Source organism: Sardina pilchardus, chromosome 22, assembly GCF_963854185.1.
Source record: "Sardina pilchardus chromosome 22, fSarPil1.1, whole genome shotgun sequence".
Taxonomy (NCBI): domain Eukaryota; kingdom Metazoa; phylum Chordata; class Actinopteri; order Clupeiformes; family Clupeidae; genus Sardina; species Sardina pilchardus.
Window position 1 is genome coordinate 23,019,152 of NC_085015.1, and position 27,645 is coordinate 23,046,796.

The 27,645-nt window shown below is 46.7% G+C and overlaps 1 protein-coding gene across 3 annotated transcripts; it reads left to right on the forward strand.

The window, feature by feature from the left end:
- The first annotated feature begins 693 nt into the window (after positions 1-693).
- On the forward strand, positions 694-26,272 carry LOC134070489 (vesicle-fusing ATPase). Of its 3 annotated transcripts, none has more exons than XM_062526869.1 (22): positions 694-810; positions 4,879-4,967; positions 5,255-5,354; positions 6,452-6,491; positions 8,025-8,191; positions 9,422-9,529; positions 9,631-9,706; positions 11,220-11,375; positions 14,296-14,495; positions 15,528-15,693; positions 15,926-16,000; positions 16,125-16,312; positions 17,505-17,600; positions 17,693-17,849; positions 18,340-18,473; positions 18,677-18,743; positions 19,151-19,230; positions 21,881-22,015; positions 22,711-22,824; positions 24,977-25,032; positions 25,151-25,217; positions 25,515-26,272. In XM_062526869.1, the coding sequence occupies exons 1-21, from the start codon at positions 799-801 to the stop codon at positions 25,179-25,181; spliced, it is 2,247 nt and encodes a 748-aa protein (XP_062382853.1). In that variant the 5' UTR covers positions 694-798; the 3' UTR covers positions 25,182-25,217; positions 25,515-26,272. The 3 variants fall into 3 exon arrangements, with proteins under 3 accessions (XP_062382853.1, XP_062382852.1, XP_062382854.1); XM_062526868.1 differs by having other exon boundaries at positions 25,550-26,272; XM_062526870.1 differs by lacking the exons at positions 25,151-25,217; positions 25,515-26,272 and having other exon boundaries at positions 24,977-25,036.
- The last annotated feature ends 1,373 nt before the right edge of the window (positions 26,273-27,645 follow it).

Consider the following 27,645-nt stretch of genomic DNA (forward strand, 5'->3'; position numbering starts at 1 on the left):
AAGATTAACTAAGCATAGACTCTAGAGCCTTGTAGACGATTTCCTGATGATTTAGTCTACTTCTCAGTATGGTGTTCTCATGTTAACTAATCTTACAGGGCTGAGCACTTCAATTATTGTGATGGATAAAGAGCAATCGTTTTCTCCAACACACCACGTTGCAGTTGTTTACCGCATTTTTAAAATTAAAAAGGATTCTTTTAAATAATTCCTGCTTTCTTCTCCTAAATCTGAGGACTAGCCCACTGGCTTGAAAATTGCCCACACCATCCAAAACCAAATGTAACAATCCTGCTGATCCATTACCTAATATATCTGATGTTCAGATGAGTTCAATTAAATCTTTTTATTAAATATGTTTCCATTTTGCCTTGTATATTCTTAGTATATTCATGAAGGCCTATTTACGAGTCTTGATGAACACAGCCGAGATTATAGTGAAAGCCATTGACAGTTATTTTGCCTGTGGGTTGTTTCATGGGAGCTGCAGCAGAGCGTGAAACCTAAATCTTAATTGGAACAAGAACAAATCTTTTTATCATTGCATGCGAGATCCCTTTGTGGTACGTCGTGCATCAAAACAATATAGATAGGTGATACCTGTTCATAATCAATATGCATGTCCCTCTTCTGTACGGTCCTGTTGCATGCTAAGGAAGCCCCGTAGGCTACTGTGTATGTGTGTACTGCGACGTCATTTACAACGCGGCATTCGCTGTCGTGTACGTCCGCGAGTCATCGGCAGCGCACTGTCGACTTTCACTGCCTGTTGCTGCCGAGCAACAAAAAACTGCGAAAATGGCCGGCCGGGTGAGTATCGCCTATTGTAAGAATAGAAAAAAGTCAGTGATAATGTTCCCCTTTGTTGTCAAACCGCGTTGAGCTCTTAACATATTTTTCAGAGCTAAGATTTGAAAGAACTGACTTCCTAGGTTTTCACTTGTGGCAAGGCAGTTGTACGTCATTGTGCGAAGCCCGGAAGGACGACTATCTTATGACTTGCCACCTGATGAAAAGTAAAAAACAATGTACAAGTCTAAAAGTATTTCCTCATGTAAGACTTTTAGGTTCGGTTACGTCCATCTTAAACATTAGTTGTTTCAAATTACGCATACTGAAATGCTTGAACGATGTAAAACTGATTAGTTGGTCATTGGTTAGCTTTGGCTTTTGGCTAACCAAATTAGCTTGTTGCAGTGGCACAACTGCACATCACACCGTGTTCTTTGAGTTTGAACAGTCTTGCTAGGTTTACATGTAACGTTAATGTAGGATATATCTATTGTTTATTTATCCAGCAAACAGTTCTAAATAAAGTAGCAAACTGACTGGTGTGCTTTAAGATGGAATAGTGCTTAGTAAAGTACATGTCAGAGAGTGTTAGCATTAGCAACACTGTCTCGCTACTTATTATTAACATAAGCAGCAGTTCAATCCTTTTTGCAGCGTTACAAAAATCATTCATTCTGTTGTATGGGGATACGGCTACGTCACTGCCTCCACTGGCTTGTTATCCGTGCGTCCTCCAGATGTAAACAGATGTGACAACACACTGTTTGGCTATCCAGTGGTGTGTTTCGTCGGTCTTTATGGCAAATATTTTTGTTATCTTTGATAATAACATTCTTAGCCTCCTTAGAGCTTGCCGCTGCCGCCCCAATTCATGGCTATAAGTAACCCTTAAATGGTACCGTTGTATGTTTGAGAAGACTAAGTCACATGAGAATGCAAGGCACTTGCTTTAAGTTATCCACTTTAATCCTTTGCTCCTATAGCCTATGGTAGCTTGTGCATGTTTTAATGGTAGGAGTCTAAGAATGGTCTTCCTGCAATAGTCTGTAGGTCTGCTATTTATTCATGTACTTTACAGCAGAGAACATGGGTATTTAAAAAGTCTGTCGAGCTGTCGTTGACCCTGACTGATCCTATACAGTCTCAGCTCATTGTCATAAGTCTCATGCACAAACTGTCAGTACAAAAGACATGTTTACGCCAGGAGGCTTACCCCAAACAGAGACGTAAACAAATCAGTCTGCTCTTCCCTTTACCTGACCTAGCCTACCTGACATACCCAACATACTCCAGGCTGGTCAATGACCCTGGCTGAAGGATGTCTTTAGGAACATATGTCAAAATTGGGTTTTAGCTGGTCAGTGCACTTATTACTTCATACCAACCTCTTCAGTTTCCCCTTCCAAAAGGCAGCATTTGTTTTCACAAGACAGGGTGGCCTATGCCTCATTTACACGTCCTAAGGAGGAAGTAGGCTAGTTCGATAAGTCTTTTCCTCTGGTCAGCTTTTTAAATGGACAATCTAAATACAATGGTATTCTAAGTTTAGAAGTACATCAGTGCACAGAAATACTGTTGACATAAGCACTGTCACTGAGTCTGTAGAGTTTGAATAATAGACTTCCCTGTTCAGGACGTTTACTTTTTCAGATCAGGCATAGCATTGTCTGACTGTTCTTGCCATACACTTTACACACACACAGATTGAATATTGTATCTGGAAAGTCATTGACATCTTAAATGATTGATTACTTATGATGTGTAAACATGCAAGAGGAAATACACTCTGTCTTTCTAACTCATCTCAAGCCCTTCAAGTTGTTGAAGACAGGCTACGTATGTAGAGCTTTTGAACACAAGTGTCAATTCCCAGATTTTTATAATAGTCACAAAGAATTCTTAGTAAAGAAGTGTCTCGCAGCAATCTGCCAAAGACTCCCAAATCCTCGTAGTGTTGTGAAGGTGCTGAGGACTCTAAAGTGATCTTGTTTAGCCTGCTCCCCTCCCTAACAGTGTTTGGGGAATTATAGCAGGTCCATCAGGACCATCACGAGAAGACTCTGAGACAGCAGAGCTGGCTGTGAGACGTGCCTGATTTTCCTACCCTCGTCACAATACACTCGTTTAATTGCCTCAGGGGAATCACTGCTAATAGCGAGGCCATCCTCTTTTTCCATGACCCAATATTTTGTGAGTGAAAGTCTAGTAATGGCCTTTCTGTAGCAGGTGTTTAGTGTTTCACGTGTCTGTGTAGTAAACCTGCTGTTTGCGCTCTTTATAACATTGGCCAAGGGCCTATCATAAACCACTCACTCACTTGTACACACACACATGCTACAACACATTCTACTGTATAGAGAACAAATGTGAGATTTAGGCACAGATACTGACTTCAGAAACACGTCTTTTCAAATCCACATGAGTGGCTTCCCATCATGGGAGGATTGTCTTATTGCCATGACAACTTCAATGCAGAGAGTGGGCTGTACGCTTGGTTTCCATGGCAGTGGTAGCAAATGGGTGGTACAGGCAGGGAACACATAGGCCGACTAATCAGAAGATATGTAAACTTACCACAAAATATCAACCAGACGTTTGCTTATGGCAACACAATTTGACTGCACAGTCCTCCTCTTGTCCTGCTGGATTTCAAGCCCAATTCTCTGAGAGCCTGAATCTTGTAGGTGGGAGTGCTAGATAAATGCCTCTGTGAAGTAGAAGGCAAAGAGGCGATTTGTAGGTGGTGGGCTTCCTTTAATCAGCATCATGCCCTCCAGTCTGACCACTGTTAAATGAGCTTGTCTTCATGTAACCATTTGGAGATGAGTGTCTGTGACCGAGGGACCACGTGGACATTAAGCATGATATTGATTTTCGTCAGACCTTTCAGAAGGACAGACAAATGGGAATGTTGTTTTAAACCATAAATAAGGGAAGCTGTAGTTGCTAGCAGAGAAGTAGCCTAATATCGATAAGGTTAGTAAGAAATATGAGCACGCCATCTAATGAGATAAGTGAAGAGGAATTCAGATGTCATTACCCAGGTGGCTGTGTTCCTGTCTTGATGTTGATGTTGTCTAGCAACTGTGCCCACCAAAAAGAAGACTGCTTACCATATTCGGTGCAATGGCTCTGCACCTGCTTTGTGTGACAGTATGTCTGTGTATTGTGTAGTAAAGGAAATGAGAGGGTTGTATTGGAGGCAGTGTTTATGAATCTGTTACCCAGAGAACCTATCTGTGAAGCAGACAGGATGAACAAGAGAGATCGGCGCTGAGGGACTCCACATAGGCCACTGATATATTGAAGGATAAGACTGCAGTGCATCTTTGCCATTTCCCACTCTTGCAATTCCAAGTTGCCTCTCTTTTGATGTGTCAGCACACACCTGCTTTCTCCCACTAGAGGAGATTGTTGATCAATGAGAGGCTGTTATGTCTGAGACAGTCAGGCAAGTACAGATGGGGCACCCTCATGCTGCTGTCTGCCTTGGGACTTGGGTGCTTTGTGTTCATCTGAACCCCCCTGAACAGGGGGAACACTAGTCCTCACCATGATGACAATGGCCCAGTCGATTTGTGCGGGATGTGATAATGATGTTTTTGCAGCTGTGGTGGCAAATCTATGCAACATATGCCATATCATATAGGCTAGGCATTGATCTGTACCAACTCGAAGCAGGCGATTTAGAAGTAAGACAACTGAAATAATCTACCTGCATTAACCACCTGCAACAGTGTAGAGCTTGAGTTAGTTTTGTGTTTCTTTATCTTCTAAAATGATATTCTCAGCTTTTAATAGTGTACTACGTAGTGACTTTTAATAGTGACTTATTACAAATGCATGCATTATTGTCCGAGTTGAATCATGTACATTTTCATTTTCTGTATTTTTTGTGTTGTGGGATGGAGGAGATCAGCTCAGAGGATATCAACTCGGCAGCTAGCATTGAGCTGCAACATTTCACACAGTTCCAGCAGTTACCACTAGAAATCTCTGTGGTGATGTCCAAGGCTGTGTTGACATTTGCCCGTGTTGGAATCAGGATGGGTTGTCTGACCACTTCTCTCGTGTCTTCTCCCCCAGATGATGCAAGCAGGGCGATGCCCGACAGATGAGCTGTCTTTGACCAACTGTGTGGTTGTCAATGACAAAGACGCGCAGATGATTGGACAGTAAGTTCTTTTTTATTATTATTATTATGTGGTAAGAAAAATGTCAGTGTGATTCTAGTGATGCCATCACTGCTACAGATCATTCAACCCGTGACTTTTATGTAGCACTGTTCCTTTTCCTGTCACACTTTTCCTGGGCAAGTCATGAGTGAATGAAAAGACTGTTTTGATAAGCTATTCTGATGCCACTTCCTCATGCCTGGCATGTTACTGTGGAGCTACGGTGGCTCTAATGTTTCTTGACATGTATCTGGGGTTTTAAATTATTTTTTTTTATCTTTTTGTAGAAGTGTGATAGTGAAGACCGTTCCCCCCCACAAGTATGTGTTTACAGTTCGCTCTCATCAGAGTGTCCCAGCTGGATCCATTGGCTTCAGCCTTCCTCAGGTACACAGGGGCCTAATTCCCTTCTTCCATGTGACGCCTGCTTCTGGCAGACTTTCTGTGTCCTGTATGTCTGTCTATCTATTTCTTAAAGCGAATGAAAATGTCCTTGTCTGTCTTTCAGTCCTTTTTCTTCTGTAAGCTATTATGATCCTCTAACCTTACGGTGTAGATGTGGAAATGCCTCCTGTCACTTGTAATACCTGTCTTTGCTTATGAAATGGGTGTTGCTTCACTCTTTCGGTGTTACTCACTGGTCTTCAGCACTCTATTGCTCTGTTTTCGGCTTTTAATGTCCGTCATTGCCTTTGACCTTTGCTTGTCTGTCTCTGCCTGCCTCACTTCCGTGTTAAACGTGACCTCAGCGTGGCCTCTCAGGTACTGCTGTAACTTTCTCACCCCAAGGGCTTATTTAACAAACACTTTTGGCTATATCAGATTACTCTTTATTGTAGGTGCCACACCATAGACACAACAACAGCTTTTGTTTGTTTCTGTGCTTTATAAGTGTTTATAGGCTTCACACGACTATCAAATAAGGTAGATTGGTTGTTCAATAAGCCCTGCCATCAGAGGAGTTACCTTACTGTTTTGTGATAATATTTAATAGTGCTATATAAATCCTATAAATCCAGCGAAATGAAACATCAGAAACAAATGAAGAGTTCAGATGCAAAAGTCTCTAAACGCCACCTCCCGCAAAGATGAGATAACAGTGGCAAGTGAATGCTCTCCACACATAGACTAGTATACGTGAATCAAATAAATTCTATTCAAAATCTGCTAAATACCACTCTCTTCCTAGTCTGAAATATTGATTTGTAGACAAACACCTATAGGAGCCTGATAAAAAAAAAATGCTCATGAAGAAGAAGAGTGGATTTAGAGGGTTTTGTATCTGAACTCTTCATATGTTGTTTCCCTTATGAACCTGGACAAACTGGTTGGTTGTTAAAGGAAATACGGGCATATGGTCATTATCTGCCCATGTCAACAGTAGCCTGTAAGAGGAAAAACCTGTTCTTGAGTGACCATCATTAGCAAGATGAATCTGACCTGGGAGGCCAATGTTTATGCTTATTTTTTTTTTCTTGTTGCAGAGGAAATGGGCTGGAATCTCTATCGGTCAGGATGTGGAAGGTAAGTCAGCATTTCTGTGTGCCCTGTATGTGCACTTGTGAATTCGCCTTCACATGGTATGCAACCTGATAGGGTTGGTGGTAGTCTAGTCTAGTGGCTAAGGAACTGGGCGAGCATGCAGTACAGTACCCAAGAAGTCGTAGCTTTGATTCGCGGGATCAGACTACACTGTTGTGCCATTAAGCAAGGCATTGAACCCCGAGTTGCTTTAGGGGGACTGTCCTTGCAGTTGATGCCTGTAAGTCGTTTTGAATAAAAGTGTCAGCTAAATAAATAAATACAAATAAAAAGATATCACTTTGGATGAAAGTGTCCGATAAATAAATAGATAAAATAATGCCACAGGCCACCTTTATCCACTCCCATGCTCTTTCCTCCTGAGAGTAGCCATGGAAACATTGGTTCTGTTTCCATGCTGGACAGAGCTCTTTCATCTCAGTATTGATTTTTGTTTGTGTAAGGGGGATGTGGGGATGTTGAGCAGCTATGATCTATTGGATGTTGAAAAGGCGGAAGGAGACTACTAAGTGAGATGTCACCAATGATGGAACATAACTGCCCAACCTTTGCCATGCTAACACAAGCCCTATTCTCAACTATTAGGAGCTTGGTACATCAAACTCTTACTGAATTCTTTCAGTAGTACAAGTAGCACATCTTTCTTGTAAGCAAAGGTTTTACCCAGGTGTTTACTCCCTCAATACGTGTCCATTTGGGGCAGCTGTGGTGTACTGGTTAGGGCTTCGGGCTTGTAACCGGAGGGTTGCCGGTTCGGTGGTCGTTTGGTGATTTGTGAAATCGCTGTGAATTGAAGAATTGTCAGACGGATTTGCAGAGCAAATTCAGATGTGCTGGCAGATTTGCCTGGGATCACACAGGCTGCTCCATCCTGGCCTTGCTAAGACAAAACTCATGAGTTGCATTTAGCATACTTGGCAAAGATCAACATCTCGGTGTGGTTGAACTTCCCTTAAGCTCTCACTTTTAGTGTTGTTATAATTTACCTCAAAAGTAGCAATCCTCTTTCATTCCAGAGTGCCTACAGTAGTTACAAAGACAGAGGAAATGTTCAGATTAAGGTGTAGTGGTCCGAGATTTAAATGCGGGAGATTATCGGCTCCAATGTGAAGCTTATCCAAGTTTATTATTAGACGGAGAGAAAAGAAAGTCTTATTAGTGTTGGGCTGCCCAGAGATCGAGCTGCTAATTGCCTGATTTGCATAAACAGCAGCAGCAGCTGCTTCAGAACAGGTGCTAATGTATTTTAGCATCACTCCAGCTAATTCAGCCTTCTGCTTCTTGCTCACAACAAGCCCTTGCTGACATAAAAATGTGTCCGCTTGTCTTGTTCCTGCATTGTAAAAGCCATTGGGGCTGTGTTGTATTTGAGTAGTTAGTGGTTCCGACTCTATGAAAGTGCCTTAGAGGGCACATACGGTATGTGAAATTGATATGAAGCATGACCAGAATATCACTTTCGAGGAGATGTGTGAAAGAAGCAGTATGTGAGACCTCTGTCTGTTCGCTTCACAGTCACCAATTACAACTTCGACAAGTCCAAGCAGTGTGTGGGCACCTTGACCGTGGAGGTGGACTTCCTGCAGAAGAAGAACGTGGACAGCAGCCCTTACGACACGGATAAAATGGCCGCTGAATTCATTCAGCACTTCAACAGCCAAGCCTTCAGCAAGGGCCAGCAGGTGAGCGGCCGAGGACCTTGAGTTGCCAAGGGCAACGCTGTTCTGTGGGATAGGCTGTCTTTGGACACCCTCACATATGGACCATTGTGCTTTCTAATTAAAGATAGATAGATAGGTAGATAGATAGATAGATTGATAGATAGATACTTTATTGATTCCCAAGGGGAAATTCAAGGTCCCAGTAGCTAAAGACATTTCACACAACATGCACTTACACCATTATCAGTATGATGAAATAACAAATCCACATGGATAATATGGACAGTAAAATAAACTAATTCAAAGATCCACATGAATGTACTAAGCCAAGGGATGTAGGCCTGTAGAATAAAGGCATATCATGTCTACAACTGCCCCTGCCTCCAAGATTGGAGCATTGTCCTTGTGACGTTTTGTTAGCTCTTGCTTTTACACATCAATGTGTTTGTTGACACCTGCGTTCAAGAAGCGGTAGAGACAATGAGTTCTCCCGAGATTGTTTCATATGAGCCCACTTAGCGTAGTTATAGTATGTCCACTCCTACAAGAGCCATATCAACAACTGACCCACCGCGCACTGACCCCTTGGCCCTCCCGGAATTGATTATGGTTTATTGGAGTGGGTTGCACATAGGCGAAAATCCCACTTCCTTCACATGGATTAGATTCCTAGATGTGCATATCACGCCCCGAGCTCAAAGCTGTTCATCTGCTGACTTCAAATCGTAATTGGAACAGTTTGTCTAGCGTGTGCGTGTGTGTGTGTGTGTGCGTGTGTGCGTGTGTTTTGGAAGGGGGGGTTGGTGGTGTTGAATGTGATTGTATTTAACAAAGCACAGAATGAGAGTGCCTCCTCTGAGTCCAATGCAAACGAGTGGGTTTTTCCCCTCCCATGTTAATCAGCCTAGGAATCGACTGATTTGGCTTGGGAGCTGAGTCGCCTCATTTTTGCTGCTTTTAATTAGGGCCCGATTAAATGCTTACCAAGAAAGCCCTCGGTATTCGAGTTAATTTCTCCCTTGTTCGAAGGAACCTGACTTAACTGAAACCTCCACATTTCAGCTTGTGCGACCATGAAGATGACAATCGTGGCGCCGTCATAGAAGCTCCATTTACAGAGGCATTGCATCAGTGCATTTCAATGTGTTGTACAATTTTACAGCTTTCCTGTGATTGAATTGTCTTTTTTCCCCTCTTCCTCTCTCTGTCTCTCTCTCTCTCGCTCTCTCTCTCTCTCTATTTCTATCGCAGCTTGTCTTCAGCTATTGTGACAAGCTGTTTAGCATTGTGATAAAGGAAATAGAAGCCATGGACCCCAGCATCCTCAAAGGAGACGCAAGCTCGGGCAAGAAACAAAAGGTACTTTGAGAGGGTCCGCCCCCTCTCCTGTTAGTGTGCACGTTTGCTCTGTTGATCTGATTCTGCATTGATTCCTCACCCCCGCTTCTCCTATTTTACAGATCGAAATTGGTTTGTTGCTTGGCAACAGTCAGGTGATTTTCGAGAAGGCCGAGAGCTCCTCGGTGCAACTCGTTGGTGAGAGTTTACCTGACACACACACACACACTCACTCGTACTCACACACACACACACACGTGCGCGCACGCACGCACACACAGAGAGCTCACTCCCTTGCATGTTTACACAGATTTTTTTTCATGGCACAGTGCTCTGGAATAGAGCTGTGTAATACCTACCTTTTGCAGACGGCTCAAGTGAGATTTCAGCTTTCGGCTTCCCCAAACCCACTAGCTACTTGTTATTGATGGATGTTAAAGTGCCTCTGCCTGTCAGGCAGCTGTGGAAATGTACTCCCATCAGAAATGCCACGTCTCATCGGCTTGCACACATTTAGATTTGTGCGTTTGGAAAACACATTCACAATTCATCTCAAAAAGAACTACATGTAGTTCCACCCACACTAGATTAATATTTTGAAGAACCACATATAGTTCCACCCACACTAGATTAGTATATAGAAGAACCACATATAGTTCCACCCACACTCGATTAGTATATAGAAGAACCACATATAGTTCCACCCATACTAGATTAGTACAGTATATAGAAGAACCACATATAGTTCCACACACACTAGATTAGTATATAGAAGAACCACATATAGTTCCACCCACACTCGATTAGTATATAGAAGAACCACATATAGTTCCACCCACACTCGATTAGTATATAGAAGAACCACATATAGTACCACCCACACTCGATTAGTATATAGAAGAACCACATATAGTAACACCCACACTCGATTAGTATATAGAAGAACCACATATAGTTCCACCCACACTCGATTAGTATATAGAAGAACCACATATAGTTCCACCCACACTCGATTAGTATATAGAAGAACCACATATAGTTCCACCCATACTAGATTAGTACAGTATATAGAAGAACCACATATAGTTCCACCCACACTCGATTAGTATATAGAAGACCCACATATAGTTCCACCCACACTAGATTGGGATACCTTTGAGTTATTGCTCGTAAGGGTATCCCCTCAATCTGTGCTATTCATCTGTGCAGTAGCCTTCTATAGGACCTCTGCATATGACCCTTCTGTGATGCTGGGCTCAAACAAAAACACCTCAAGCAGACAAAGAAACAACACTAGTCCCTCTCTATTTAATATGTGCTTTCAAAGAATGTCCTTTGAGGTTTTTATTTTAGCTGAAATCAAAATTTCAGCCAGACACCAATCCACTATCTCTGTTGTGTACTACCAGGTGTAGCCACTAGGTGGAAGCATCTGACATGTTTTTGTCAAAAAGGCCTGCTTTCGGTCAAGAACTTAAGAACTTGTTTAAAATTCCAGACATATCATAGGTTTCCAAAATATGTTTTCCCTGCAATTATTTAGCCTGTTTGCACGTAAAGACATTACAGACCATGTAATATGAACCCAGAATCTAGTTGTAATGTTTCATTAATTGCTGTGACTTATTGTGCGAGTGAAATGTTTTGTTTGCGTTTGCGTGACGTTGGCCCCTAAAGCCTCTGGTTATCCTCCCCCTCTCTGCTCCCACAGGGAAGTCCAAATCCCGGGAGTCGCGGCAGTCCATCATCAACCCCGACTGGAACTTTGAGCGCATGGGCATCGGTGGCCTGGACAAGGAGTTCTCAGACATCTTCCGTCGGGCCTTCGCCTCGCGAGTCTTCCCTCCTGACATCGTGGAGCAGATGGGTGGGTGCTCCTTCTCTCTCTCTCTCTCTCTCTCTCTCTCTCTCTCTCTCTCTCTCTCTCTCTCTCTCTCTCTCTCTCTCTCTCTCTCTCTCTCTCTCTCTCTCTCTCTCTCTCTCTCTCACCTGTTTACCTCTTCACCTTATCCTTCTTCTACCTGTCTGCTCTTGTTCTATCTATCCTCTTTTCTTTAATTATTTCCTCGGTGTCCTACAGTGCTCTCTCTTTCTTTTTTCTTTCTTTCCCTCTCTTCCCCCGCTCCCCATCTGTCATGTCCTCGTTTCATAGTCCGTGTCGCGTGGTTTGGCCGGACCTCATTGCCCTGTCACCAGTAAATCATCCCTGGCCCACACACTGTCAGCATCCCAGAATGCACTAGGAGGGCTGACTCATGAGGAAGCGAGGGGAGGGGGGGGTGCCTTCGCCAAAGTAAACTCTGCCGTCTGAGGACTAATGATTTAATAATGATCCTGTCTAAGACTCTACCCGTGCTCTGCTCTGCCTGATGCTTGGGGCAGTGGTAGCTGAGACATCGCTGACAAAAATGTGCAAGCGCAGAAAGTCAGACACATGTTGAGAAGTGTCAGCGTCTGTTTAGTTTGTGTCTTTGTAATGTAATGATCTTGTTGAGGGCTTAAGATCACATAGCACTGTAACGGGTGAGATGTCACCAGCATGTGTTCTATTAGAGGCAGCAAATTTAATTCAACTTTTTTTGTAGGTCCCAGGCTTGGGCTATTCTCGGTCCGTAACTGGAAGTGCTCCGTTCGTGTTGCATAAAAATAGTTTTCAAAGACTCGTTTAATGTTTTAGACTAGACCATACGTGGTGCTATCATCTGCAGTGTAGCCGGTTCCATTGATTATAATGGACGCTGGATGTTGCAGCAGACGCTATGTGAACGTAACGCTTCAGTTGCATGCCCAGCACAGCCTCCCTGTCAGAAACCACATCTGAGTAACCATGTCATTCTTGTGAGGTCACAGTTAGCCTGAGATCTATCTATCTATCTATAAATAATCTATCTAATCTATCATCTATCTATTTCAATCTAACAGAAATGAAGTAGAGAAGTGTTCTTGTGGGTGGTGCAGGTAAAAGATGATTTCCTAATGCTGGAGGCTAGATGGAGTAGGTGTAGTGCCAGTGTGTGTGTGTGGGATCTCGGCAGTACCTGTTAAGAGATGGTTGGGGGCAGCAGTGTCTGTGTTTGCGTCCCTCATCCCCACAGAGAGCGTCCTGTCTGGGCTATTCATGCGAGGCTACTGACCTGTCCAGGCAGTGGCTCTATCATATCCCACCCATTCAAAGTTGTCTTTGTGTTGTATCACTATGTGCTACAGTAGCACACACATAGTTCACGTTATTTTTTGCCAAATGATTTTATGAAAGGAGAGCATTGTTTACACAACACCTGACAAATAAATAGCTCCTCCTCCCCCCAACACACACACACAGACGCACACACTAGAGCACGCGTACGCACCAGGTCAGCTCGCCAGTGTGGTTGATATGGGGTTGGGGAGATGACCTTTGGGGTGCTGATGTACGCGGGAGTTGGCCTCTGGCTGGGAGCAGCTGGCCGCAGTAATGAGATGGCGAGCTGTGATAGCGTAAAGGTGAGGCTCTAATTGGGCTGTGTGGGGCGCCCAGGTGCACAGAGGGAGAGAGAGACCAGGGGAGGAGGAGGAGAGGAGGGAGGGAGAGGTGGAGCAGGAGAGGTGGAGGAAGAGGAAGAGAAGAGCAAGGAAAGGAGGGAGAGAGAGGTGGAGCAGGAGAGGTGGAGGAGGAGAAAAGCAAGGAAAGGAGGGAGAGAGGGGGGAGAGGAGCAAGGGAGGGAGAGAGAGGTGGAGCAGGAGAGGAGTGAGAGGGAGAGAGAGAGAGAGAGAGAGAGAGAGAGAGAGTGGGGGATCTGGTCTTCTGGAGGAATGGGAGGCAGGGGCGGAGGGAGAGAAAGGGGGAGGAAAGACGGACGAAGCCTGGGTGGGAAGACCGAGAACTTGCACTCTTAGTCACACCTGCACACTCCCTCTTTGTCTGGCTCCCTCACACACACACACACACACACACACACACACATACACACGTCCATGTCCACGTCCATACACAGAGACACACATTCACAAGCTCACTCTCACACATAGTTTACAAAGATAAGGGGGGTTCCCACCTTAAAGGTCAGTACTGTGAGGTGAGGACAGTGGCTGCGCCCCCTCCCCAACACACACACACACACACACACACACACACACACACACACACACACACACACACACACACACACACACACACACACACACACACACACACACACACATGGCTCTCTCCCCAGCAGCCGACTCCTGAGGCCTGGCCGTGGCCCAGCTGTCATCAGGTGTGAATGGGCAGGGCTGATTTGGATCTGGGGCCTGGCTTCTTATCTGCAGCCGGTAAATGGCAGCCAGCGGGCGTAATTAGGCCGCCCCGCGACTGGGCCTGTCTGGGAAAGCAGCGCAGTGCAGCGCCGCGCCAGGCTGAGCCCCCCCCACGCCGCTCACCTGAGTGGTATTTGTGTATGAAAACACATCTGTCACGCTGAAACAACTCGGCAGGCTTTTACTGTAAATCCACCCCCCCCCCCCCCCCCACACACACACACACACTCCCCCAAAAACACCCCCACAGCCCCAGATTTACTCGCCCCCTGGACCTTTGCCCATGGCCAACAAGCGCGCACATTCATGACTAAGCCTCCAGGCTTGGGTCTTCCCTAGTCTTTCTCTATGTTAAAAGAACCTTGACTTAATAAAATAATCTTATAATCTTAGTATATTTACACTAAATGAAATCTTCATTTCTTCCTCCGTCTGTCTTTCTCTCTCTCTCTCTCTCTCTCTCTCTCTCTCTCCATCTCTCCGTTTTTCTGTGCTGTGTCCCTCTCCAGGCTGTAAGCACGTGAAGGGCATCCTGCTGTACGGACCCCCCGGCTGCGGTAAGACGCTGATGGCCCGGCAGATCGGGAAGATGCTGAACGCCCGCGAGCCCAAGATAGTCAACGGCCCCGAGATCCTCAACAAGTACGTGGGGGAGTCGGAGGCCAACATCAGGAAGCTGTTCGCCGATGCCGAGGACGAGCAGAAAAGGGTGAGAAGCCGGGCAGAGATGGGGACCATAGGGGTCTGGTGTTCGCAACACACACACACACACACACACACACACACACACGGACACACACACACATTCACCAACACTATAATCTTAAGATACCATCAAACTCCAGTGGCGGTTATCCAAAGCATGAAAAGTCTAGCTATGATGAGTCTGTTCCTGCACCACATTTTTGGGGGGAATGGGGACTTTCCACTGCACTTCCAATACTGCCCAAAAGTAAGCATAATCCTCACCTTTGGATACAGCCCCAAGAATCTAGACTCTCATGACAGTCTGTCAGTTTGCTCTGCAATGTTTAATTAAAATATTTCTTTAAGGGTTATTGTCAAGATGTTATTGGCATGTTGTTGGCAAACATCAACAATGGAGGCCCTGAGCAGACTTAGTGGTTGATGCTCAGTGAGTTTAGTAGTACACAATGGCGCACTTCACCGGGAGACACTGGGAAATCTTTCCAGCCATTGGGGTCTTCCATCCTTGTGCAACACCGGGCCGTGCTGGGTGTGATGGTGTGACAGTGATGGGTCTCACTCCACACCTGCCTAATGAGTGTTGCACTATCTCCATCCATAACCCCCCCCACCTCCACCCAAACCACCCCAACCACCCACCCCACCCACGCTCTCCCCACCACCTCTTGTCCCGTGGGGGTGGGGGCTGGGGCACCAGGGTGGCCCGGTCCTGCCCCCCGTCCCAATAACAGCCCCTCACCTGGGCCAAATGTTACGGTTTGGTCCCAGAGTGGTTGACAGGGCGGCCAGTGATGGGGGAGATAAGCCTTAATTGGAGGTGCCACTGTGCACGCGGCTAGCCAAGCCAAAGACCGATCTCTGACCTTGCTGATGATTGCTTCGCATATTTAGGTTGGAATCATTAGCAAGGATGCTTATTTAATTTGATCCGGTGGAGATTGATGGTTTGCCCTTGAGGCCGTTGGCTCGATTTGTGCGGTTTTTGCGAAGCTACAGTTTGTGGTAGACAGATGTTGTGAAAATCCTTTTGCAGCTCGGCGCCAACAGCGGGTTGCACATCATCATCTTTGACGAGATCGACGCCATCTGCAAGCAGCGTGGCAGCATGGCGGGCAGCACAGGTGTCCACGACACGGTAGTCAACCAGCTGTTGTCCAAGATCGACGGCGTGGAACAGCTCAACAACATCCTGGTCATTGGTTAGTGTTACTTCAATACTGTGTACCAAAATTAACACAGTGTGACGTTTCTGACAATAGCGTCAATCCTGTTAGATGGGACATTGCATTTTCACTAACGTATGTCGCGTTATATCAAAAGCCCATTTACAGCCAATGTACTGATGCCTCTTGGTAGGAACTGCTTACTGTAGTGCATACATACTGTATGATTGTAGTGAATGATTGTATTCATTCACCGTTCCGTTTTCAGGTATGACCAACAGGCCGGACCTGATTGATGAAGCCTTGTTGAGACCTGGCAGATTAGAGGTGAAGATGGAGATTGGTAAGACACCCGCTCTTATTTGCAGCAATCACTTTACTTGCTCGTACCACTCTCTCGTTGCAGTGTGCTTTTTTTGTAGTGTTTCTTTGTCTGCTCAACTTTGTGTGTGTGTCCCTTCTCTCAGGGCTGCCCGATGAGACCGGACGTGTCCAGATCCTCAACATCCACACGGCCAAGATGCGCGAGTTCAAGCTGCTGGCCACCGATGTGGACGTGAAGGAGCTGGCCGCCGAGACCAAGAACTTCAGCGGCGCTGAGCTGGAGGGGCTGGTCCGAGCTGCCCAGTCCACGGCCATGAACCGCCACATCAAGGTTAGAGTGCTGATCTCAGATCAGGCAGAAGAATCCTTTTAACAGTTACAGTACATGGATGAAGTCTTTCTTGTACTCCAGTACAGTGCATTTTTCGCATAATTTGAGGGTGAGGGTAAATATTTAAAAATGATACATTTGCAGAGTCTGAAAGAGTGATATTTCCATTCTCTTCAAATGGAAGTTTTCTTTACGAATAAAGCTACACTCTTTGTTAGAAACAATCAAACCGTTATCACTGTGTCTACAATCCAAATAGATAAACTATTCTGTAACGTGCTAGCTAGCTAACTAGAATGATAACTGCTGATTCAGTAGATGAGTAAAGTAGAAATATAGCCATACAGTAAGCTGAAACCTTCGGTTAATATGTCTGTCTCCACTCTGGCCAGACACTTTCTCTTGGTGTGTGTGTGTGTGTGAGATTAATCAGACGTGCTGACTACAACACCAAGGCAAGCAAACACACAGTGAGAGGGAGGCACTCACCAGTAAAATGCCCACAGAGGGCTCTGGCTCGGCTCATATTTGATGGTGTTGAAAACCGATTGACAGGAACTCGCACAGCTAAACTGGGATGACATTAGCTTTGTCCCTCTCTCTCTCTCTCTCTCTCTCTCTCTCTCTCCTACTCCGCCATCTGTCCAGCTCTCTGGTCTGGCTGAATCACACTCCTCTCTGGTCTGCGTGTGGAAGTTTTAATAATGGGTCATGCTCCCTTAAAAGACTTTTGGCAATATTTTTCCCAAACTGAAAATAACAAAACTGCACATTAATTTTCCAGACTCAGATGCCCACTTATATTATATCAGTTACTTAGGCTTCTTAGCTACCTCTGTTTGGTAGGATATGACTCTAAAGTCATATTTCAAAGAGCACATCCCAAATGGGATGCATGATGCATATGTATATTAAAGGGGTGGTGGTGGTGTTGTAGTGACTAAGGCACTGGGCTAGCAAGCATAAGTTCACAAATTGCCACTGTTTTAATTCCTGGTTGCCACTGTCACAATTCCTGGTTGCTACTGTTGTGCCCTGAGTTTTCCTGCAGAGGACATTGCATTGATGACCATAAGTTGCTTTGGATAAAACCGTCAGATAAATACCAGTAAAGGATGAATCACACATTTTTGTGATTTTTTTTTTTTTGTTGTTGGTGCTGATTTCACCTGTCCTCTGTTTCTCCTTGCAGGCTAGCAATACTGTTGAGGTGGACATGGAGAAGGCAGAGAAGCTACTAGTACACAGAGACGACTTTCTGGCCTCTTTGGAAAATGACATCAAACCGGTAAGTGAACAGGCACAGGATGGAACAGTCGCTAATTGATTGGATTCTAGTTCCACCAGCTTTTTTGATTTCTTGATACCCTTCTTGTTCAGGCCTTTGGTACCAACCAGGAAGACTATGCCAGTTACATCATGAATGACATCATAAAGTGGGGCGACCCCGTGACCGCTGTGTTGGATGACGGCCTCCTGCTTGTCCAGCAGACCAAGAACAGTGACCGCACCCCACTAGTGTCTGTTCTACTGGAGGGTCAGTTGCATTCTGTCCGGCAGCACTCTTTTATGTATTTGTGTCAGTATTTGTGTCTCTCCCTCTCGCCTTTCTCTCTCTCTCTCTCTCTCTTTCCTTCTCTTTCTCTCTCTTTCTCTCTCTCTGCCGTCTAGTTTGTGTTTTCTGGTACAGAAGTATCATCTCGGTTCTTTCCATTGCCCGTTGTTGATAGTTGTTGAAATTTAGTCCTAAAACCTCTTCTCTGTGTCTGTGGTTTTGTTTTCCCACCACTCATTCTCTCGCTCGTATTTCTTTCTCTCTCACACTCTCCCTCGCATCCATTCGTGCTGGCATTTTATGGAGTGAATTTGTTTGGTTGGTTTTTCTCACCCATATCGTCAACCCTCAGAGCCCTTCCTTGCCCAGTCGGGTATATGTGTGTGTGTGTGTGTGTGTGTGTGTGTGTGTGTGTGTGTATTCCTGGCGAAAAACCGCCGTACAAAACATCATAAACGCTGTCTGCCCCCAGGGCCGCCACATAGCGGCAAAACCGCCCTGGCCGCCAAGATCGCCGAGGAGTCCCAGTTCCCCTTCATCAAGATCTGCTCGCCAGACAAGATGATTGGCCACTCGGAGATCGCCAAATGCCAGGCCATCAAGAAGGTGAGCGACCGTGGCCATGGTTACTCGGGGAAAACTCCTCAATCACGCCGGTTGTTTCTGAACCGTTTGGGCGGTGCCAGCGTTGTCAGCAGCACATCAGTCATAAAAAATCGAATTAGCTCTGGTTGTCTTTTTTTGTTATAAAAAGCTTTGGCCGTCTCAAGTCTTTTGTTATAAAATGCAGGCTTTGTTCGTCCCTGTAGATATTCGAGGATGCCTATAAGTCTCAGCTGAGCTGTGTGGTGGTGGATGACATCGAGCGGTTACTGGGTAAGTATCCCCCTGCCAAGAGAGACACGCCAGACCGTTTATCTCTTCATTTTCATTTGCCAAAAGAATGGCCCACCACGATGGTAAACTAAGTGGCGCGTCAGTAACAAAGTCGTTTTGGTGTGACCAAAGATCCTTAATTACTGACAAGATAGAGCAACATAATGCATCTCTATGGAAGAAAAATTCAAACAGTTCCTGTCTGCTTAAAGAGGCGTGTCGCAAAGACGTCATAGTGGGATATCGATCTCTGTCAGATTGGCAAGCAGTTCAGTTTGAATGTTAACAGGTCTGCTTAAAGGGGGATTTAGCCCCCCTCCCCTTTGCGAAGACAGAATGCGGAAATGATCGAACGTTTGCGCCTCTTGCTCCGCTTTAACCCTCTCTGGTGTGACTCCTCTTTCCAGATTATGTCCCAATTGGACCTCGGTTCTCCAATCTGGTTCTGCAAGCTCTGCTGGTTCTGCTGAAGAAACCCCCTCCAAATGTGAGTACAGGAGACGAGAGTGAGACATACTGTAGACGTAAACGTGCGTTTGCAGTTGAGACGCTGCTGTCAGCTATGTGGCACACGACGCCCAAACACATCTGCTCGTACATGTCTCCACGCTGCTGTGGGAAGACGTTTCAAACCCAAATATTCTGAACTGAAATTGACCTGGGTGATTAAGGAAGTTCATCCTTCATCCAAACTTAAGAGTGTGTTTGCCTCAGAACAGGACTACAGAATAACCTCTGTTGTACACCCGCCCACCCCCTCTCGGCACACCACCACTTGTGACCTTTGAACTGTAGGGCCATAGGCCTGCTGCTGTGCGCACGCTGAGTAATGTCCCCAACGGCAGAGCTACTTAGGAGAACAAACATCCCGACGCAAGCGTAAGGAGAGAGCAGTACTGACCATGACAGACAGGGGGCAGTAGCTCAGCCTCCCAGTTTGGTTTGCTGGGAGGCTAAAGCTGGTGGTTGAGTCATAATGGGAGGCATTTACGGTATTTACCCCTTCAGTTTGTGTAAAAATGCGTCTGCGGTCGGTGTGTGTGTATCTCTGTCAGTCTGTATGTGTTTTTGAGTGATTACTGGTTTGACTGTTATTTGTGTTTTCATGCTGAAATCTGCACCTCATTAAGAGTAATTGTTTTGGTGGGTGAGAATGTTGTTTTTGTTGTGTCTACAGATGTATGGGTGTACGTTAAAGCCCATTGTTTCTGATCTGTGGCTTACTGAGCTATGTAACTATGTAGCTCAAAAGAATGTGCCATACCCCTAGCTCCCATTTCAATCTTGATCTCAGAATAGGTATGGACACGTATATTAATGTGTAAGTATAGTTGCCGTACAGAGTATGGGGTTTGATATTGTGCTTTACAATTCAGTGGGTGTAAGATGATGAGCGAACCAAGGTTATTTCACAGCATGTTCCAAGTAGTCGTATTTTTTTTACAGAAATGGTGTAGTCTTACTATATCCCGAAGGCTTTTAAAATGACATTGTAAATGTTTATCCCTGGATTGTGCCTGGCGGTTTAGGGCAATTACATTTATTTGTATTTGTGAGTATAGGCCAGTGTTGTTTTGCGGCTGTTCACCGTGAGGGTTGTGTTTTTGCGCTGAATCTGGCTGGAGGCCTTTGTTTGGGAGCTGTGTTGAGAGTTTGGGTGTTGTGTTGTGTTGTTGTGTTGTGTTGTGTTGTGTTGTGTTGTGTTGTGTTGTGTTGTGTTGTGTTGTGTTGTGTTGTGTTGTGTTGTGTTGTGTTGTGTTGTGTTGTGTTGTGTTGTGTGTCTGCACGTATAGTGTGGCATTGTGCTTCCATCGTATATAGTGCAGCCTTGTGAGCTGAGTCTCGCTGTTGTTCTGTTGTCGCACTGGAGCCGCATTGTGCTGCTGTGTGCGGCGTCGCCTCCGTTGTCGCCGTCGTCGTCGTCGTTGTTGTTGTGGTGGGGGAGCTGAATGGGGGCTGGCTGCGCTGTGTTCTCCCCCGAGCACGGGAGCAGTGGAGCAGGGGAGCAGGGGAGCAGGGAGAGCGAGGGGCCCGCGTGGCCCGGGAGCCCAGCGGGGAGCCGGCCCCGAGCAGAAAGGGAGACCCGGTGGGAGAGCGCCGAGCTGGCAGAGCCCGCTGCCTGTGTGGCACTTCATCTGCATGCAACCGACGCAAAGCCCCACGCCATGGGGGGGCTGGAGGGACGAGGGGGTGAGGGGGGGGGGGTGGGGGTTGGAGGGTAAGGGTCGGGGGGCGGCGGTGGAGGGTTTTTCGGTTGGGTTGGGTTGGGGGGTGCGGGGTGCGTACGGACCATAATCCCCCTCTTCTCATAGCCGCAGGCCTCTGGGAATCCATCAGCGCCTGGCGCAGTTGGACCATGGTCGCAGGAGGAGGCAGGCGAGGCGCAGGGCTGCGGAGGAGTGCAGGGGTGCAGATAGCACAGCGCAGGCCGGGGGGGCTTTGTTTTGGGGTTTAGTGGTGTTGGGGGTCGGGGGGTCGGGGGTGGTGCTGGTGGTGGAGGGAGGGGTGGGTGGTTGTCGCTGCAGCAGATACCTTGTATGTGTGTCTCCGTTCTCAGCGTGAGACGCAGGCTGCTGCAGTGTGAGGTCCTGGCCGAGCAGGAGATGTTGTGCGCTCCGTGGCGTATCTCCCTGTTCCTCACAACGTTAGGGCGAGTGAACGGGACACCACGCCCTCCTGAGACAGGAAGAGCGCCTCAGATTGATCAAATCAACGGGGCCGTATCGCTCATTCTCAACCAAAGGCCAGCCTTATAAATCCAACTTTCTGACAGAAATCAGTTGAATTGTATTATTGCTGTGGATTTTCCCTGACGGGCTGTCCAATTTTAAATGGCCTCCTTTGACATGGAGGGTTTGTCAAGTTGATCATATCAGGGGATCGTATCCACTCATCTTCGAATGAAGGCCAGTAACCTTATAAAGCGTCCAATTCCGTGATATTCAATTGAATCTTAATATTGTACCGGTATTTCCCAGACGGTTTGTCCAATCCTGCAATTCTCAGGTTCTCGGTTTAGGCTCGAAGTGCCAGCAGTTGGAGCTTCCACATCTGGTACCATTTCTTGGTTGTTGGCAAGCCGAACGCTCCAGTAACGAAGCGCCATGTGCTTTTGGTTTCTCCGCTTTTCTCCTCAGGGCCGCAAGCTGCTCATCGTCGGCACCACCAGTCGCAAGGACGTCCTGCAGGAGATGGAGATGCTGGACGCCTTCAGCACCAAGATCCACGTCCCCAACATCTCCCGGGGGGAGCAGCTGGTGGAGGCCCTGGAGGTGAGCGCCTCGTCCAGGGGAGAGGGGGAGGGGGAGCACCTGCTAACCTGGGTGGGGGGGGGATCGACCACCATCAGCCTCACGACGTCAAGTGTAGTGCACTACTCCTACAATCCACTAGAGGGAGCTCCCTCTATGGCTCATTCAGTGGGAGTACGGCCTGTTTGTGCTTGATCCCTTCAGCAGATAAGAAGCAGCTTTTTGGGGAGCTTGTTGCGTACAGCAAACAACTGCTGACGTACAATTAAAATGACAAGGTTGAAAAAACAGAAGCCGAGCGAAGCACCTGTAGCTCGCTGGGCGGATTCACACTTGAAAGGCAGTCTCGCACACACATGTTTTGTGTAATTAGCGGCGACCGCATTGTTTGACTGGAGCGGTAGCTGGCCTCATGGGTGATGGCGCAGCAAGGCCTGAGGTGGAGGACTGAGGCATTTTTTTATGGTGTTTTAGGCTTACTGGCACTAGCTGATCTTACGCGCCGTGGTTATCCACGCATCAGTATGCGAGTCATCAGAGGAAAATTGACGACCGGCGAACATGCTTAGATGTGTGTTGTGGTTTTAACACCTTACTGTCTCTCTCCCTCTCTCTCTCTCTCTCTCTCTCTCTCTCTCTCTCTCTCTCTCTCTCTCTCTCTCTCTCTCTCTCTCTCTCTCTCTCTCTCCCTCTCTCTCTCTCCTTCTCTGGCACAGATGCTTGGTAGCTTCCAGGAAAAGGAGCGCGCCATCATCGCAAAGGAGGTGAAAGACAAGAGGTTGTGGATCGGCATCAAGAAACTGCTGATGCTTATCGAGATGTCCCTGCAGGTGAGTGCATGCGTCGCGTGCGGGTGCGTGCGTGTGTGTTTGCGTGTGTGTGCGGTTGGTTGGGATAGCTCGAGAGCGTCCGCGCGGCCCACCCATGTGTCTAGACTGCCGCCTGAGTCACGGCTCGCTCGATCGCTCGCCCGCTCTCGCTCTCGCTCTCGCTCTCACTCTCTCACCCACCAGCCTCATTTTGTGGCGCGAGTCGATCTGAATTAGTGTCAGTTAAGGGCTCGGTGACGAAATGAGAACCAGGCCGGGAGAGGGGAGCGCTCCAGAGCGGTGGGCCCGCGGCCAGCAGAGCAGCCAGCATTGCTCAACACTCGAGGCAGGGCTACCGGCCTGGTTGACATTACCATAAGCTCAAGTGTTAATTTTTGACGTATTGTTTACCGTTTTTTTGTTTTTTTTTCCCCCAATAGGCCGATTATTTATTAGTCCTGCCCTGTTTTGCTTTGTCGTTGGTGTTACATCTGGGTTTATTTAAAATCGTTATAAATCCAGTAATTAAGACATTTTGAAATATCCACCGAACATATCTGTTGCACATAAACTTAAATGATGTTACTGAATGAAATGCACATCATGCTAAAAAATTATGATAAAAGCAGAGTGAGTGTTTAAGACATCCTGTTTTCATTTCTAAAGGGTCGTGGAGGTTGTTATCACACCGGCCATGCAGTTTTTTAGTAAACATTGATTAGTACTATATGTGAAAGCATAAAGTTGTTCTGTTTGAAATTGTTTACGTATAGTTTTATGGGGACTGTAGTTTGGTGTGGCTGAGTTGCCACCGCTTGTAGTCCTGTTTGTGCGGGATGCTGCCGTGTGTAATTGCTGTGGTATGCATCCAGTGCTCCCCACCAACCCTGAGAGGGAGAGAGAGGAATGAACCTGAGTCTGCCGAGACATGCTGCTCCCAGCCGCCCGCCATGCACTCTCTCTCTCTCTCTCTTTCTCTCTCTCTCTCTCTCTCTCTCTCTCTCTCTCTCTCTCTCTCTCTCTCTCTCTCTCTCTCTCTTCCTCTCTTTCCTTTCCGTCTTTTTTTCCAAGCTCTTAGACTCCTCTGTTTCAACTCCAATGGCCATAGGCGATCGGAGAGATGAGTTATTGCGCGCTCTGACATTAATTTTTTCTTACACCTCCTCTCCACACCCCTGCCCCCCCCCCCCATCCCCCATCCCCCATCCCCATTCCCAATCTTAACGTCCTTAAGATAGAACCTTTCTTCTTGCTCTTGAGTGTTGCACTTCTGCTTCTGTTCCATAGTGGGAGTCACAGTACCTGTCGTGTTTACCTGTTGAGTTGTTTATACAATTTTTTAAAAGGAGGAGTCAGTGTCTCTTCTCTGTCTCATGTGGTCACATGACTCAAGCGTTGTGCCTGTAGTTTTATAGATAAGCCTGAGCGCTGTCCTCTCCAGACCAATCGTGATGTTCTTGGCCAGCACAAAGTTTGTCAACCCCGTCAATTTGATTTACTTGTGATTTATCTTTAGGAGTTCCTACAAAATTAATGCAAATTCAGATTGTGTCATAAGGAAGTTTTACTTGAAGGACTAGTGCATGCTATGCCTTTCCAATAACTGTACCCTAGGCCTAGTAGACACTTCTCAGTGCCCTTTTTACCAGCCATCTCCTCCTCATCGCCACAATGGCGCCTTTTTAGCCTCGACTGTAACGTCACCCGTGCGGATTTCCCCAACAAACCTCCGCAAAAGCCCTTCCCAGAGCATCCGAGCTGGAGTGCTACCTTGGTTTGTGACACGACACCCACGCCCCCATGACAGCCACCACCCATCTTCCCCAGAGCATAACTCCACCAAGGCCCAGGTCCCCCCCCCCCCCCCCCCCAAGGGATGGAAGGAGCGCTCATTGCATCCTGATGCGATGACGTGCGGCCTGGTGGTGTTGTGTGTTGTGTGTGGGTGGTGTTGTCAACATGTCAGGCTGAGCAGTGGAGGCACTCCAAAGCGCATAAGACTTGAATTTGCTCTGTGGATGACAAGTGCTCTTCCATGTATACACGCGCGGGTTTCTTGGGTGTTCTCTCAGAATGAGGTTGCTGGCGAGCGAACGTGTTTTCTCATTTCAGCTCAATTTGTGTGTGTTTGCGTGTCTGAATGTGTGTGTATGTGTGTGTCTGTGTGTTTCAGATGACTGCTGAATACAGAGTTCGGAAGTTTCTGTCCTTGCTCAGAGAAGAGGGCGCGTGAGTACCCTTTTGACGTCCATGTCTCATCATAAGAAGCATACCAGTCACTATTTGGACATGATCGCCAATGATATCCCCCTCACAGATCATGTGACTCTCTTTTTTTCCCCATCAGGCTGGATTCGGACCTTCACATGGGGATATAAGAACACTGCTAAAGCAACGCCCTGCAGACATTCATGGTAAGTCCAGCCGACAGTAGGGGTCAGCGCTTGAAACCCCACCGGCTAGTGTGTGATCCTAGCCTTGGGTGCAAGGTGTTAACTCCGAAGACCGTTGACATTCTGCCGGGTTCAAGGGCAGACATTTAGCTCATTAAGGGGGTAAAGTGAGCCAAATGAACTTAGTCAGTGGCCAGCGAGTTGCCTTGAATGAGGTCAATGAAATGCAGGAGTGTGAGAGGGACCTCACAAACACTGTGTGGCCTCTTATGAATAGATTTGTCTTCCCTCCCCCTCCCCCCCCCCACCCCCGGTCAGCTCTCTTTCACACTGGCCTCATCTCTCCCTGACAGTGGCCAAGGAGGACAAGACCACAGGCAGCTTGTGTTGGGAAGAGAGGAAGAGAGAGAGAGAGAGAGAAAGAGAAGAAGGGAAGACGCTCTCTCTTTCTGTTCCTTCCGGGGTCTCTACGCGCTCTTGAGACGTGTGTTGTCAGTGGTGATCGTGACCTGCCGGTGACACTGCCACCACCACCACCACCTCCTCCACCACCTCCTCCACCACCATCACCTCCTCCCCAAGACCACACAGCTCCTCTCTGTCTCGATGGCTCCTCGATGTTGTGTTCTTCTCCACGTCCAGCCTCACACTCCCATGGGTTGATCTGTACTGGTGTTGCATTGTTTCTAGTGGATGTGTTGACGTGGTCGATGTAAAGGCTGGACTGAACATTGTGTGTGTGTGTGCGTGCGTGTGTGTGTGCGTGTGAGACAACTGCTGTGTTGAGTTTGATTATATTTGCTACTTAAGAAATCATTCCACGACAAAGCAAAAATGTTTCTCATGGCCTTATGTCTCTCTTCTCTCTCTCTCTCTCTCTCTCTCTCTCTCTCTCTCTCTCTCTCTCTCTCACCCTTGTTCTTAATGACTCTATCCTCGGTGCCACTTATATATTTTATGATTATTGTGTCTGTAATTATGAACACTAGTTCTGCCTTTTTTTCCTGACCAAAATCCTCCTCTCTTTTGTGACACTGATGGTCTTGTCTTGTAAAAATAAGTTGTTTTTCACTGAACTGGATCAGCTCACTGTTGTGCCTTTGCATGAAGTAGCATCTCTGTAGGGGGAAACTGTTTGACTTGTAGCTGTTATTGCATTCTACACGGGTGAAGGACTATTGTGTATGTGTACAGTTAAAGGGAAACTGCTAGCCTCTTTAAAAAAATACAGTTCAGACAGCCAATCTCCTCTTATTTTTTGTTATTTTCTGATGCATCTGAGGCTTAGCCGGCTAATGGCCCTGAGATCCCCCGATCTGGACCAGGACGATAGGATTGGCGCGTGAGGCTGCAGGAGGTGATGTCATCGCCATTGGTTTTTGAAAGTGCTGCGCACCGGGAAACCAGCGCGCTGACCCAAACTCCCCGGGGCCCAATATGAGTCCCGCTGCGCTGGCAGTTGGCACAGAGTCCAGTCCACATTCCCTCTCTTTCGCTCTCTCTTTCTCTCTCTCCCTCTCTCTCTCTTTCTCTCTATCTCTCGCTTCCCTCCAGCATCTGAGGAGCCAGAAAAAGGAGATGGACAATCGTGGGAGAGAGATGGATCATCTAAATTCATCCATCAGTAGGGGTTAGAATTATGCCGCGCCAGATCCAAAATCTCTACACAACACCCTAGTCTCCAGCGTAGAATGATCAGAGAAACCTCAAATCAGGAATGTTTTCCCAGTTTTCAGGAATGTTTTCCCAGTTTTCCCCATGGATGCTGTAATGTAGAAAAACACCGGGCCGCTGGCTACCTACCTTATATACTTATACACTTGAACAGGTCTTAAAGGCTTATAGAATGCATTTGTAGTGCTTATTACTTACTCTGGCTTATAACCATTGTCGCACTTCCAAGAGGTAACCGCATCTTATCTTTATCTTGCCTTGCAGTATGATTACAGGGTGGCTGATGTCTCTTCCATATGTCACTTAACCAAGCCTGCACACACCAGTGTTCCCCTATGAAGGAGTAGACTATATGACTAGATATCAGTGCTATGTAGTGACTTTGACCTGCAGTCCTTGTGTGCAGTGTACTGTATAGTCGGAAGTGTCAACGCCAAGAACAGTAGTGCACGGTGAAGAGAGACCGTGAATACACTGCCATTGCTTAATCCTGATGTACATGTTTCTGATTAATATTGGACGTTCTCTGACAGTGCAATCTTGTCCAGTTGCAATTTTGATTGCAATAAAAACTACACTAAAATGCAAAATGGCTGAGACCGTTAATGAACCAGTGTTTTCTGATGGCATAGGTCCCTCTCCCCCTCCGCCGTTTTCCACACATATGAACAGCACATTTAATAGGGATCTCATGTAAATGTCTCACACATGGACCACAGCTATCATGGTGTGTGGGAATATTGCACTGATTCACTCGTCCCGGAGCCTAGGATCT

Bases quoted from the DNA above. Each gene is read 5' to 3' on its own strand.
- LOC134070489 (XM_062526869.1), top strand. The intron at 14,496-15,527 runs GTGAGAAGCCGG...ATCCTTTTGCAG, and splicing joins CCGAGGACGAGCAGAAAAGG to CTCGGCGCCAACAGCGGGTT. The intron at 25,033-25,150 runs GTGAGTACCCTT...TTTCCCCATCAG, and splicing joins TTGCTCAGAGAAGAGGGCGC to GCTGGATTCGGACCTTCACA.